General features: G+C 38.5%; 2 protein-coding genes across 2 annotated transcripts; both read left to right on the top strand.

Moving 5' to 3' along the window:
* Window positions 1–583: 583 nt before the first annotated feature.
* Window positions 584–7,419, top strand: LOC137958338 (importin subunit alpha-1a-like). The gene is made up of 12 exons (XM_068805300.1): window positions 584–743; window positions 882–1,120; window positions 1,323–1,419; window positions 1,654–1,745; window positions 1,850–1,981; window positions 2,075–2,260; window positions 2,340–2,503; window positions 2,619–2,697; window positions 5,556–5,684; window positions 5,967–6,094; window positions 6,194–6,583; window positions 6,840–7,419. The coding sequence occupies exons 2-11, from the start codon at window positions 911–913 to the stop codon at window positions 6,579–6,581; spliced, it is 1,605 nt and encodes a 534-aa protein (XP_068661401.1). The 5' UTR covers window positions 584–743; window positions 882–910; the 3' UTR covers window positions 6,582–6,583; window positions 6,840–7,419.
* A 3,153-nt stretch (window positions 7,420–10,572) lies between these two features.
* LOC137960123 (uncharacterized) lies at window positions 10,573–12,401 on the top strand. Its single transcript, XM_068807622.1, has 3 exons — window positions 10,573–11,008; window positions 11,098–11,460; window positions 11,809–12,401. The coding sequence occupies exons 1-3, from the start codon at window positions 10,615–10,617 to the stop codon at window positions 12,174–12,176; spliced, it is 1,125 nt and encodes a 374-aa protein (XP_068663723.1). The 5' UTR covers window positions 10,573–10,614; the 3' UTR covers window positions 12,177–12,401.
* The last annotated feature ends 367 nt before the right edge of the window (window positions 12,402–12,768 follow it).

Here is a 12,768-nt window from a genome sequence, read left to right as displayed (position 1 = left end):
ATTAAGTTTATCATATTATTCTCTTTATTTATTTTATTTATTTTTATAATTTTAAATATAAGTTAGAACTCTAACCCAATTTTGAGTTCAAAGTATTCAGATTAAACTAAACTCTATAGGTTTGAATTTGGTTCGGTTCAATGCCACACCCTCGTGGTTGGGTTTTGGGAGGCCTACAATGGACAAAGATGGGTGAAGGGACGGACAATTTCATCGAATTGATCGAAGAATAGTAAGTTAGTCGATAATCCGTGAATTTACCCTAAAAATCATGCCGTCTAATCAAAATTACAGAAAAACCGCAAGTAGAGTATGGCGCAGCTTAATTTCTTTTCCGGTTAACGTAAACGGTAAACCACGAAGCAGAGAACTCTGATAGACGCGGTTACTCGGCGGAGTCCACTCTCTGTCCCCACAAGCCACATGATCCAATCATGCTCTCTCTCTCTCTCTCTCTCTCTCTCTCTCTCTCTCTCTCTCTCTCTCTCATCTTCCATTTCAAAACAGAGTGGCGACTTTCGTGATTGTTACCAAAACCATGCCCTCTTTGATTTCGCATTCTACTTAAATTAAGCGCTCTCTCTATGAGGTCTCTCCTCGCAAACCCTTCCCAAACACAAAAAAGAAAAACGAAAAACCCTCTGTCGGCCTCCCCTTCCCTTACCTGTTACTCGTTTTTTCATCCACAGCTTCAGTTCCTTGTGCAAGGTGTTTCTGTCGCTTCTTTCTCTTCCGTTTAAACAGTAAGTTAGGTTGTCTTGTGCTTTTTCGGTTGTTTTTTTTTGTTTTTTGTTTTGTATCTAGGGTTTTGTTTTGTTACTTTTGAAATTGGTTTATTGTGATTTAACTGTGCTGGTTTGGCCAAATTTTTGTACCTTTAGGTGTATAGGGTTCTTCAATCGTTGCAGCTATGTCTCTCAGGCCGAACGCCAGGACGGAGGTTCGCCGGAACCGATACAAGGTGGCCGTCGATGCGGAAGAAGGGCGTAGGAGGAGAGAAGATAACATGGTCGAGATCCGAAAGAACAGAAGAGAAGAAAGTCTTCAGAAGAAGAGGAGGGAAGGCATGCAGGCTCAGCAATTCCCTAGTTCGATCCATGCGTCAGCTGTTGAGAAGAAGGTAGCTAGATCCGATTCTATTATATATTTGATCTGAAGTTTATGGGTTTTGTAATTTTGGTACTTTGTGTATCCCGATCTGCACGATTGGCCGAGTTACTACAGAGCAGAACTTTCTGATTTAAGAGTTACTTTTGAATAACGCTAGTATAGTTCCATGTTTACTTCATTATTTTTATTGTTTTTGTATCTCTTAAATGCAGTTAGAAAGTCTTCCGGCCATGGTGAATGGCGTTTGGTCGGACGACAGTAATTTGCAGCTTGAGGCGACTACACAATTTAGGAAGCTGCTTTCCATTGGTACTCTCTTATTCAGTTTGCTCAATTTGGTTATTTTATGCGTCATTTTCTGTTTTTCATAATTTATTTGATACCATTTAACCTTGCATTTGAGTATTTCCATCCGAACGCTTTCCATCGGCATAGGTTTACTGAGTTGGTTTAATATTGTTACTTTCTTCAACGTCTCTATGTTTGTAGTCAAATTTACATTCTCTTTTCTTCTGAAACCTATATTTTATATGTTTCAATCAGAACGAAGTCCTCCTATCGAAGAAGTTATCCAAGCTGGTGTTGTTCCGCGTTTTGTGGAGTTTCTTTTGAGGGAGGATTTTCCCCAGCTTCAGGTCTTACTGGAGAGCCTTTTTTTTGTGTTTATTGTTGGTTTTTATTGGTGATTTAGTAATACACAGCTTCCAAAACCTGGTTTTTAATACTTATGTTTCTGTAGTTTGAGGCAGCCTGGGCTCTCACAAATATTGCTTCAGGAACCTCTGAGAATACTAAGGTTGTTATTGATCATGGGGCTGTGCCCATATTTGTGAAGCTTCTTGGTTCTCCCAGTGATGATGTTAGGGAGCAGGTATATCTTCCCTAACCTAACTTGTTTTGCTTTTCTTTTTTACCATAGAATTTTCTTTTATTTATTTAGACTAAAATGCATGGTCAATTATAGGCGGTATGGGCCTTGGGAAATGTTGCTGGTGATTCCCCAAGATGCCGAGATCTTGTCCTTGGCCACGGTGCCTTGATTCCACTGCTGGCACAGTTGAATGAACATGCCAAGCTTTCCATGCTGAGAAATGCCACCTGGACTCTCTCCAATTTCTGCAGAGGCAAGCCTCAACCACCTTTTGAGCAGGTTAGTCTCAAGTTTCTCTGTTGGCTTTAATTTATTTATGGTTTTGTGTGTAAATTTTTAACTTATGTAAGTTGCACAGACAAAACCTGCTCTTCCGGCGCTCGAGCGTCTTATCCATTCAAATGATGAAGAAGTCCTTACAGATGCATGCTGGGCGCTTTCTTATCTCTCAGATGGTACAAATGACAAAATTCAGGCTGTTATAGAAGCAGGTGTCTGCCCTAGGCTTGTTGAACTGCTTATGTAAGTATTTATGTTTTGTCTTTCTCATTACTTCTAGTGCATTTTATTGGATGTTGTATGTAGATTTTAAATATTTTTGGCAATATGAATACATTTTCCCTGCATGGTTTTGCAGGCACCCTTCTCCTTCAGTGCTTATCCCAGCTCTCCGTACAGTTGGCAATATTGTCACTGGAGACGATATGCAAACTCAGGTACTGTGGAACTTGTAATTCATGATTTTAGCTTCTCATGCTGTGCTTGCTCACTGATTGACTTTGATTGTTATTTTTGTTAGTTTGAGAATTCTATATCTTCTTCGTTTTATTAAAGTCCACTATTTGGAAGAGCAAAATATGTTTCTATGACTTAATCGAGTCATTCTTGTGCAAGTATGTGTGTACCTTAGTCTTGGGGTTGTGTTTGATTGCGAGAAACATTGTTATGTGCATGTAATCAGCATTCACAAAAAAAAGTCCTTGAAGGACCTGATGGATCTCCTATTTTACTCTTGATGGAGAGATGTCAAACCAATATTTTTTCTTTGTTAATTTTGGTATAAAGTTCATCAATTCGAAAATTGCCATTACCAAGATTTGTAAGATCATTTTCTGGCATATAAATTCTTATAACAGCTCCTATAAAAGGAAGAATTTACAAATACACTCTGTACTCTGAATTTAAATACATAATGGTCAATTTGTGATATATATTGGGGGGGAGGGGAGTTCTATTGTGTGTTTAGGTTGCGTTTCATTGGGAGAAAGAGTCGTGTGTGTAATCAGCATTCACAAAAAAAAAAGGTCTGTGGGTGGCCCAAGGAGTACTTGTCTTGATGCAGGGATATCAACCACTATTTTTTTTTTTGTTAAATTGGTATAAAATAATAAATTTGAAAATGGAAATTACAAAGGTTTGTAGGATGATTATCTAGTGTATAAATTCTTATAAATAGCAGCTCCTATAATCTGGATTCACAATAAAAAGGTTCTTGAGGGGCCCTAGGAGCACCTGTTCTTCTCTTGATGGAGGAATGTCAACCACTATATTTTCTTTGTTAATTATGGTATAAAATTCATCAATTTGAAAATTGTCAGTACAAAGATTTGTAGGATGATTATCTGGTGAAAATTGCCATTACAAAGATTTGTAGGATGATTATCTGGTGTATAAATTCGTATAAGTATCAGCTCCTATAAATCCAAGAAATCACAGATACACACCATGTTCTTCCGAGTTTCAATACATATTGGTCAGTATGTGATGTGTCTGCAAGTTGGCTAATTATGGGTGTTTCAAACTGTCTTATGTTCGTGTCATCTTTTTTTATTGCATCATAGGCTATGCAGTTTATATGGCACTATCTACAGTATCTTTAATTGTTAAGCTTTGTAGGGGTCATCTAATCATATAGAGATATCTTTCTCTTAAGATTGAGAGCTTGAGCTGAAGTGTCCACTCTTTATGCCTTCCCTTTATTGTTTGTTGCCTTGTGCCATATTGTTGAACGGGATCAATCATGATTTTTTCTTGCTCAAGTTTGATGGTACGAGTAGGAATTTGAGATGTGGTTCTCCTGCTGTTCTGCACGGGCATTCTTGTGCATGACAGATGGGTATTGTGCTCCTTGCTACGCTAGAGTTTGATAAGTGTTATGACTGTTAGGGACTTTTAGAATAGAATAAAGTCAGCTCTGCATTTCCTGTCGGCTGCTTGAGTTCTAGTCCACCTTGTGAGCAGGAAGTCTCTTTGCACCTAGAAAAATTGTCAAAATGTTTGTATCTGGTTAAGCATGTAGAGATATCTTTCTCTTAAGATTGAGAGCTTGAGCTGAAGTGTCCACTCTTTATGCCTTTCCCTTTATTGCATATTTTGAGATATTTGAACTCGTGAAATGTTTGTTGCCTTGTGCCATATTGTTGAACGGGATCAATCATGATTTTTTCTTGCTCAAGTTTGATGGTATGAGTAGGAATTTGAGATGTGGTTCTCCTGCTGTTCTGCATGGGCATTCTTGTGCATGACAGATGGGTATTGTGCTCCTTTGTTCGTGGTACACTAGAGTTTGATAAGTGTTATGACTGTTAGGGACTTTTAGAATAGAATAAAGTCAGCTCTGCATTTCCTGTCGGCTGCTTGAGTTCTAGTCCACCTTGTGAGCAGGAAGTCTCTCTGCACCTAGAAAAATTGTCAAAATGTTCGTATCTGGTTAAGCATGTAGTTCATGCTCAGATGGTGGTTTTTAGAATACTTAGTATCTGCATGTTCACCATGAATCCGTCCCTTCATAATCAGTGAACTCATGTTGAGATATTTGCTGTTTTGGTGAGGGAAGAAAATCATTTTGCTGCATGGCTTCCTGAGTGCTGTTTTGATTGATAGCTCTCATTTGTTTCAGTTTGCTGCATCAGACATGCATTGCTGAAACCTAGGAATAATTTACCTCAAGCTGGTTATGTAGCAGTAACATGTGCTTAACTGGAGAATGTTTATGGTAGAAGGAATGAACAGTTTAATGAATAAAATGGTGATGTTTACAGATTTGCAGAGTTACAAAATTGGGTCTGCAATATTCTTTTCTTGAAAATAATCAAAAAGAGATTTTATTTAAAAATAAGGGTCTAGAAAAATCAAATTTGTAATTCCCTTATTTGCCAACTAACATCTGAATCGTGACTAAAATTTGATTTGAACAAGAAAAAAAGGTTGATTTGAACAAGAAAAAAAGGTTGGTGGGATTGCCTTGCAGAAACCTCCACCTCTTTCATGATGGCGTAATTTAGTAAAACTGTTGGTTTTAAATGCTTCTTACTTCCATCATGTATTATATTGTTTCATCGTATCTGTAATTGTAGATGATACTTCGACTTGATGTTGATCCCTGTGATATAGTATACCTGCCACTGATGCATATTAATAATTTTAAGTTACCTTAAAGTGTACTTGTTTGTTTTTTTATTTCATTTTTTATTATGGCTCTTTAGCTCATTGATTACTAATGTTTTTGTTGAGGGAATTAATTTTATATGAGATATTTACTTTTTTTTTTCTCATTTATGTTTTGGGTTTGCAGTGTATTATTAACCATCAAGCACTTCCCTGCCTTCTGAATCTTCTGACACACAATCACAAGAAGAGTATAAAGAAGGAAGCTTGCTGGACCATTTCAAACATCACTGCTGGCAACAAGGAGCAGATACAGGTATACCGGGAAAACTACATCCTATTCTCTGTTTTATTTTTTTATTTTTTTGGGTAGAACTAGGTTGTTTGTCCCATTTTTATATTTTTTTGATTGACAGTCATGAAGGATGTCTTAGTTGACTTTTTGGTTTTTTTTGTGTGTATATGTTCAATTAAGCAGTTAAGAGTTATGGTTTGGGTATTGGCTGATGCTGTGTATGCCCTCTTGCAACCTAAATCTAATGCTTCTGCAAGCATACAAAAATGCTAACATATTTGTTTGTTAACTTAATGAGTGTAGGCTGTGATTAATGCGGATCTTATTGGTCCTTTGGTCAATTTACTTCAAACTGCTGAGTTTGATATCAAGAAGGAGGCTGCATGGGCTATCTCAAATGCCACTTCTGGTGGTACACACGATCAGATTAAGTACTCCCTCTCCCTCTCCCTCTCTCTCTCTCTCTCTCTCTCTCTGCATGGAAACAGATGCTATCATGATCTCCTGGTAATAAGCACCTTATTTTGTAGGTATCTAGTGAGCCAAGGTTGCATTAAGCCTCTTTGTGATCTGCTGGTCTGTCCTGACCCAAGGATTGTAACGGTTTGTTTGGAAGGGCTGGAGAATATTTTGAAAGTTGGAGAAGCAGAGAAGAATGTGGGTAACACTGGAGGAGTGAACCTCTATGCTCAGCTGATTGATGAGGCCGAGGGATTGGAGAAGATTGAAAATCTTCAAAGCCATGATAACACTGAGATTTATGAAAAAGCAGTGAAAATTCTTGAAACATACTGGTTAGAGGAGGAAGATGAAGCCTTGCCTCCAGGAGATGCTGCTGCTGCAGCTGCTGCTCAAACTGGTGGATTCCGCTTTGGAGGAGAGCTACCTGTACCTTCTGGCGGATTCAACTTCAATTGAAGGTTGGAACTTCTAGTTTGATAATTGTTTGTGATTTAGCTTCTAGTTTTCAGTGATGCGATATCACCGAATGCGTATCTGCTATACCGATACACTCCGTATTAGCTGATACAAGCTGATACAGGAGGAGCATATTGGCCAGTACACCCAATACGTATCAGATTTTGAGGTCTCCTATACATATTGGAGATCCTATACTCCCAGTACTGGTGCATTTATTTTTCTCCCTAGAGCTTATAAGTTATTTTTCACTTACAGAGCTGTGTTGTCCAAAGCTGCTGTTGCATGAATGCCCAGATGGCGAAGGGCTGGTCTTGGGTCTGGTCGGTCAGTTGGGGAGTCTCGTCGAGTCTGTGTTGTCCAGTCTTGAAGTGTGGTCGGGCTGTTGAATAAAAATGGATAAAGATGAAGGTGGGGTATTGGAAGGATGGACGATCGTGAAACAAGAAGTGGGTTTGCCTTTTTTGTCGCGAGGATGTGGTGGGAGCGAAACTATACGTATCCTGTATCGCATATATTTGTCTTGAAGGCGATGGGATGTTTGTCTTCATTCTAGATTTGTTATTAAGAAGTAGCATAGTGTTAGCAACTCCAAGATTAAGGTTTTGTTGTTGCAGGGGTGGTACAGAGTCGATGTCTGGTTTTTCCTCCACTGTATAGCGCGAGAGCAGAAGAGTTTTTCTATTTGAAATTCGGTTTTGATTGGTGGTGATTCAAGCGTCTTTTTTATTCAATTTGCAGCTCCTATCACTTCCTCTGAAGGTGGAGCATTGTAGTCGTTACTTTTTATATGTTTTAGAATCAGTGCATTAAAAAAAGGGAATATGTTTAATCGTCCTGCTCTCTCTCTGCTCTTGTGCGCTTCTTTTCATCAATAGCCTACCCTGATCCTGACACATTATGGAGTTGATTTTTATCATGAAATTATCTTCCCTACTACTAAGAAAATAGTCATTGGTGAAGTGAATTTGTGAAGGTTAGAGGTGAATGGGATTTTAAGCATCAGAAAAAAAGTAAAATAACTTGCAACTGTTGGATCGACAACGGATGAGGAGAGTGAAAGTGAAGAACAATCAAATAGCTGTGCCTTTGTAAAAAGAAAATGGACTCGAGAGTCTTCAGTTTAGATCGTCTTACAGAACGCAAAGTTAGTGTGGAAGAATCCAATTGGAGAATTGAAGAAGATACAAGTTGCTCAAGGATGGACATAAGTGATTATCTCTGTAGTGAAGGCCCTTCTCTATATCATGCTTGAACACTCAAATAGGGGCGGCTTCGAATTGAGCCGGCTCGCGAGCGGTTTGAGTTTGGTTCGGTATCGGCTCAGTTCGATTTGTTATCTATCGAGTTTGAGCCAAGCTCGAGCACCGAAATCGGCTTGTTTACCTGAACGAGCCGAGCTCGATCGAAGTCAGGTTCGGTTCGTCGGCTTGCAAGTCGGTTTGAAGTGAGTTGGATCGGTCGGGATCGGGAGCGGGGGAGGAGTAGCGAGATCGAGAGGGGGGGAAAATTTTTTCCTCCCCTCATCACCGTCGAGCCCCTCCTCTTGGCTGTTGTCGCCGCCTCTACCGCCGTCGCGGCTGTTCATCGGCCGTCTCTATCGTCGTCGCAACTGCTCGTCGGCCGCTTATGTGGCCATCCGTTCGATTTCTTTCTCTCCTCGTCATCGCCTCTGTTTCTGTTGTCGCCACTTCCGTCACCACTGCTTCCGTCGCCGTCGCAGTCGTCATCCCCGACGATACGTCCTCTCCAGCGCCGTAACCCCCTTCCCTCCGTGTTGTCTCGGCGGAAAACCTGAACCTAAGTTCAGGGGAGAAATAATCTCCCCCCTCCCCCACGCGAAGTTGATCTCGCACGTGCGAGATTATAAAGTAAACACAAAATTTTTTTTTCCTCTAAAAAAATTTAAAATAAATTTTATAGAAATAAGTTTCTATAAACTATTAGTGTCTCATGTTTTTTTAAATATTTTTTTAATTGAAATTTTTTATTAAAAATTATATAATTTTCTAAGTAAGATTTTTTGTACCAAGATGGGGTAGAAAACTGTATAGAAAATTTTTGAATAAGTATTTAACAGTTGATGCTGTAATAATTTTAGCATGAAGCAATTTTCATTGCAATTTTGTGTTTGATATTTTATTTAATTAAAATTTTATCAATAAGTATAATAATATATTATATTGATTATTAATTTTTATTTATTTCCCTAGAAGAGACAATAAAAGGTCCATTTAACTTTCCTAAGAAAATTTTAAAATATTTCTTGTAATTTTCTAATAAGTCACTAATAGTAATAAGATTTTATTTAAAGGTTTTTTCAATAAATGTTGAAAAGACATTTTTAGTAGAAATTTAGGGAACATTAGTGGTTCATGTTTTTTCAAAATATTTTTCTCATTATAAATTATTTTTAAAAATCATATAATTTTCTAAGTAAGATTTGCTTGCCAAGATGGGTTAGAAAACCATACAGAATATTTTTGAATAAGTATTTGACAGTTGATGATATAATACTTTGAGCATGAGGCAATTGTCATAAAAAATTTGTGTTTGATATTTTATGTGATTAAAAATTTATCGATAAATATAATAATATATTAGATTAATTATTAATTTTTATTTATTTCCTTAGAAAAGGCAATAAAAGGTCCATTTAACTTTCCTAAGAAAAATTTAAAATATTTCTTGTAATTTTCTAGTAAGTCTCTAATAGTAATAAAATTTTATTTAAAGGATTTATAGTTTTTATTTGGGTGACTGTAAATTGATAGTGATTTTTCATTTAATTTTGTTGTATTTGATTATTGTATGGAGTTTATTGATAATGTTATGCAGTGTATGGAGTGTTTAGACTATTTTATGGAGTGTATAAACAATTTCATGGAGTGTTTATGGAATGTATCGACAATTTTATGGAGTGTTTATGCAGGTATTATGTATATTGATTATGACCAATTTTAGGTAGAGGTCATGTTGAATTTTATACAAATATTATATATATATAGATTATGCTCAATTTTAAGTAGAGGTTATGCCCAATCTTATACACGTATTATATATATAAGTTATGCCCAATTTTATCCAATCTTATACACGTATTATATATATAAGTTATGCCCAATTTTATATAGAGGTCATGCCCAATTTTATGTAAAATATATGCATAATTTTATATACATTTTATTCGATATATATTTTTTGAAAAATTTTAAATGTATGTTGAGGCTCGAGCTCGGCTTGAACTCGTTGAGCTCGAACTCAATAACAATTTTAGGCTCGAGAATCGGCTTGGCTCGAAGCTCGGCTCGAACATAAGCAGGTTCGGGTTCGGCTCGACTCGATGCCACCCCTACTTGCAAATAGTTCCCCCATCAATTGCATTTACAAAAACTTCAAAAACAAAAAAAAATTTAGAACAAAATCTACTTAATTGTAAGATTTTTTTTTTTTTGAGAGGAATTGACTGAGTATAATTGGAAATTGCAACTTATTTGGGTACGACAAAGTGCTACAATTAAAAAACGGAGCTTTGCTAACAGTGTCATCGTTTAATTCAGCCATTTTCGTTCCATCCAAATAAGGCTATGGCGTCCTAGAAGTGCCGTAGGTTGGACAGTTAGTGTCCCGGTTCTTTCGCGGGAAGCTTCAAGTGACCCCATTGACATGGCAGAGAGTCCTGCAGCTCTGGGTGACGATGAACGACAGATGTAGTACACTGGAATCGAATGGTAGGATCATCCAAATGTGTTTCCATGTTGTTTCGTCTGAAAGTTCAGGGGACCCCATTTAAGAAGACGGGTGAATTGACGAGCAGAGGGGGACACGTCGCGTCAATGGAAATAAAGGAGAGTTCTACAGAGGCACACCCTTTTTCTATTTCAGCAAATCTAACTTCGTAAATCAACTGTCGTCCTGCGTGAAATAAAGCCAGCAATCTGGCTCTGACTTCGACTCACGTGAATGCATATATATTTCAAACGCCGGCTTCCTTCTTTGTGGAGACAAGGAGAAACCCAAGGAGAGTGCCAGGATGCGGAGCGTGATCTCTCTCGACGACGAGAAAGAAGACGAAACGAAGTCGGTCTTTTTGTGGTGGAGGTCGGCAAAGGAGTTCGATCTGGAAGGCCATCTCAAAATTGACAATGGCTCCAATCTCACTCCTCGCGTCAAGGTCCTCCGGGAGATGGAGAGGCTGGCTCTCATTGCCCCCGATTCCCTGGACGAGCTCCGCCATAAGCTCCTCAGTTACCGTCCTGGTGATTTGTGGCTCCCCACTGGCGGAATCAAGAAGGAAGAATTCGATATCCCGCCGGCGATCACTATTCTCTTGGTGGGTTTCTCGGGATCCGGCAAGAGCTCGCTCATAAATCTCATGTACAGTGTATTGGGTCGCGCCGGTTTGATTCCTTTTGCTCAAACCTCCGGTAATTTCCAAACCCATGCCAAACGCTTTAAGCTTCGTTTTTTCCCCTGTTACCAAAAAACTGAAATTTCTTTTTCTAAACCATTTCAGTGAATTCGTTGGGTCCAAGGACCATGTATCTGGAGGAGCATAACGTGCTGAGGTCGACGAGAAGCGGGCTTTGCCTTTACGATTCGAGGGGTTTGGATTATCAGAACAAGAAAGAGAGCTTTGCAGGAGTGACGGATTGGCTTGAGGATGGCGTACAACATTGTCAGTTGTGCTCGAGGGCGAGCGACGTGGGGATCGAACCTCCATCGCTGGTTTCAGCTTCAAGGTTTGTGAAGAGGCGTGTGAACTGTCCGTTGGTGGTGGCTAATATCGCAGAGATTTACCGAGCCTTACTGGCTGGAGATTCAAAGCCGCTGGACGCAACCAGGGAGCTGGTCTACCTGCCTGCCCTTTGGAACAAAGGTAAGTCATGTTTATTCTTCGTTGACGCATTTCGTCGAACAATGCTTAATTAGAATTACCGAAGCCCTTTTAATTAACGTGGATTGCTTTACCAGAAAAGAGTTAAAGGGGACAACCAGCTATTGATTCTGTCTTTTCTATCGGTTCTGGTGTCGAGTCTCGACCCTGTATCTGATGGGCGATTCTTCTGCTGATATTCTGACCCTGTATCGGTTGTGGCCAAGAATCGTAATTGGTTTTTAAAAAAAATGTCGTTGCTTGATTTTACTATTTATTTCTTCTATCGAGTGTGTGATTAAATAAGAACTCAATAAAAAACAGAAATAACACCGAGAAAGGTGGATGCAGATGAGGCCCCGCTCTTGATTCTGACGCACGGGGATTTGTTATCAATGGAAGAAAGACTGGAGGGGCGAGTGAAGATCTGTCAATTCCTCGGCATCTCGGAGACGACCGGAGCTTACGATATCGCCTGCATTACTGAGAACGGGTTCTTGGCCGAGGAGTTGGACCCAGTCACAGCCTACTCAGTGATGGAAGCCATCTTCAGAGCGTTGATCATCTCTGACAGGACGCATCGTCCGAAGAAGAATTACAAGGATATCTTGCTTCTTTGGTTGTCTGTCGTCTTGCTTGCGTTTTCAAGTTTCTTTGCGTGTCTCTCCGATTGCTTCTCCAAGCTGGGTTCCAAGGGTGGCAACAAGCTCAAGAAGTGATTTTCAACTTTCAAGCCTAAACGACTGGGATTAGAAACTGTTGTTGTTGTTAGAATGTTTCGTTGGCGACCCTGTTCTATCTGTGTCTTCTAATCCAGACTTCCATTGGGACAAATTCTGCAGTTGTTGCTTCTGTTGTATGTTGTAACGTGTAAATGAAGCTTGTATTGTTTGTTTGCCCCTTGTGGGTAAAAGCTATGTGATGCCTTAATCTTCTTTTTGTTATCTTGTTTGAGGTCTTATGGGGTGTGGATTAGGGATGACAATGGCTAATGGAGGGAACAGGTAAAGGGTAATTATCCTAATAATTCTTTATCCAGAATGGCTAAAAAATTATTTTACTACTTATTTTACCTTATTATTCATGGTAAAGAGTAAACCAGCAATAAATTTTTTTAAATACAATAAATAAAAATATGATATTTATTAAATTTATAATATAAAAATATAAAAAATATTTATATCATAATTAACTAATTATCTTTTAATTAAATTTTCTCTAAATTAAATCATCTTCTATATATATATATACACACACACACACAACTGATCTATTAAGAAAAGCAATTTGGTGTATATATATATATACACA

Source organism: Aristolochia californica, unplaced genomic scaffold (genome assembly GCF_029961685.1).
Source record: "Aristolochia californica isolate CCGP_79_NKW_82.1479 unplaced genomic scaffold, dmAriCali1.0.hap1 SCAF_3, whole genome shotgun sequence".
NCBI lineage: Eukaryota > Viridiplantae > Streptophyta > Magnoliopsida > Piperales > Aristolochiaceae > Aristolochia > Aristolochia californica.
This window is presented reverse-complemented; position numbering and strand designations above follow the sequence as displayed.

Bases quoted from the DNA above. Each gene is read 5' to 3' on its own strand.
- LOC137958338 (XM_068805300.1), top strand. From the start codon at position 911: ATGTCTCTCAGGCCGAACGCCAGGACGGAGGTTCGCCGGAACCGATAC. The intron at 2,504-2,618 runs GTAAGTATTTAT...ATGGTTTTGCAG, and splicing joins AGGCTTGTTGAACTGCTTAT to GCACCCTTCTCCTTCAGTGC. The intron at 2,698-5,555 runs GTACTGTGGAAC...TTGGGTTTGCAG, and splicing joins GAGACGATATGCAAACTCAG to TGTATTATTAACCATCAAGC.
- LOC137960123 (XM_068807622.1), top strand. From the start codon at position 10,615: ATGCGGAGCGTGATCTCTCTCGACGACGAGAAAGAAGACGAAACGAAG. The intron at 11,009-11,097 runs GTAATTTCCAAA...AAACCATTTCAG, and splicing joins TCCTTTTGCTCAAACCTCCG to TGAATTCGTTGGGTCCAAGG. The intron at 11,461-11,808 runs GTAAGTCATGTT...AGGTGGATGCAG, and splicing joins GCCTGCCCTTTGGAACAAAG to ATGAGGCCCCGCTCTTGATT.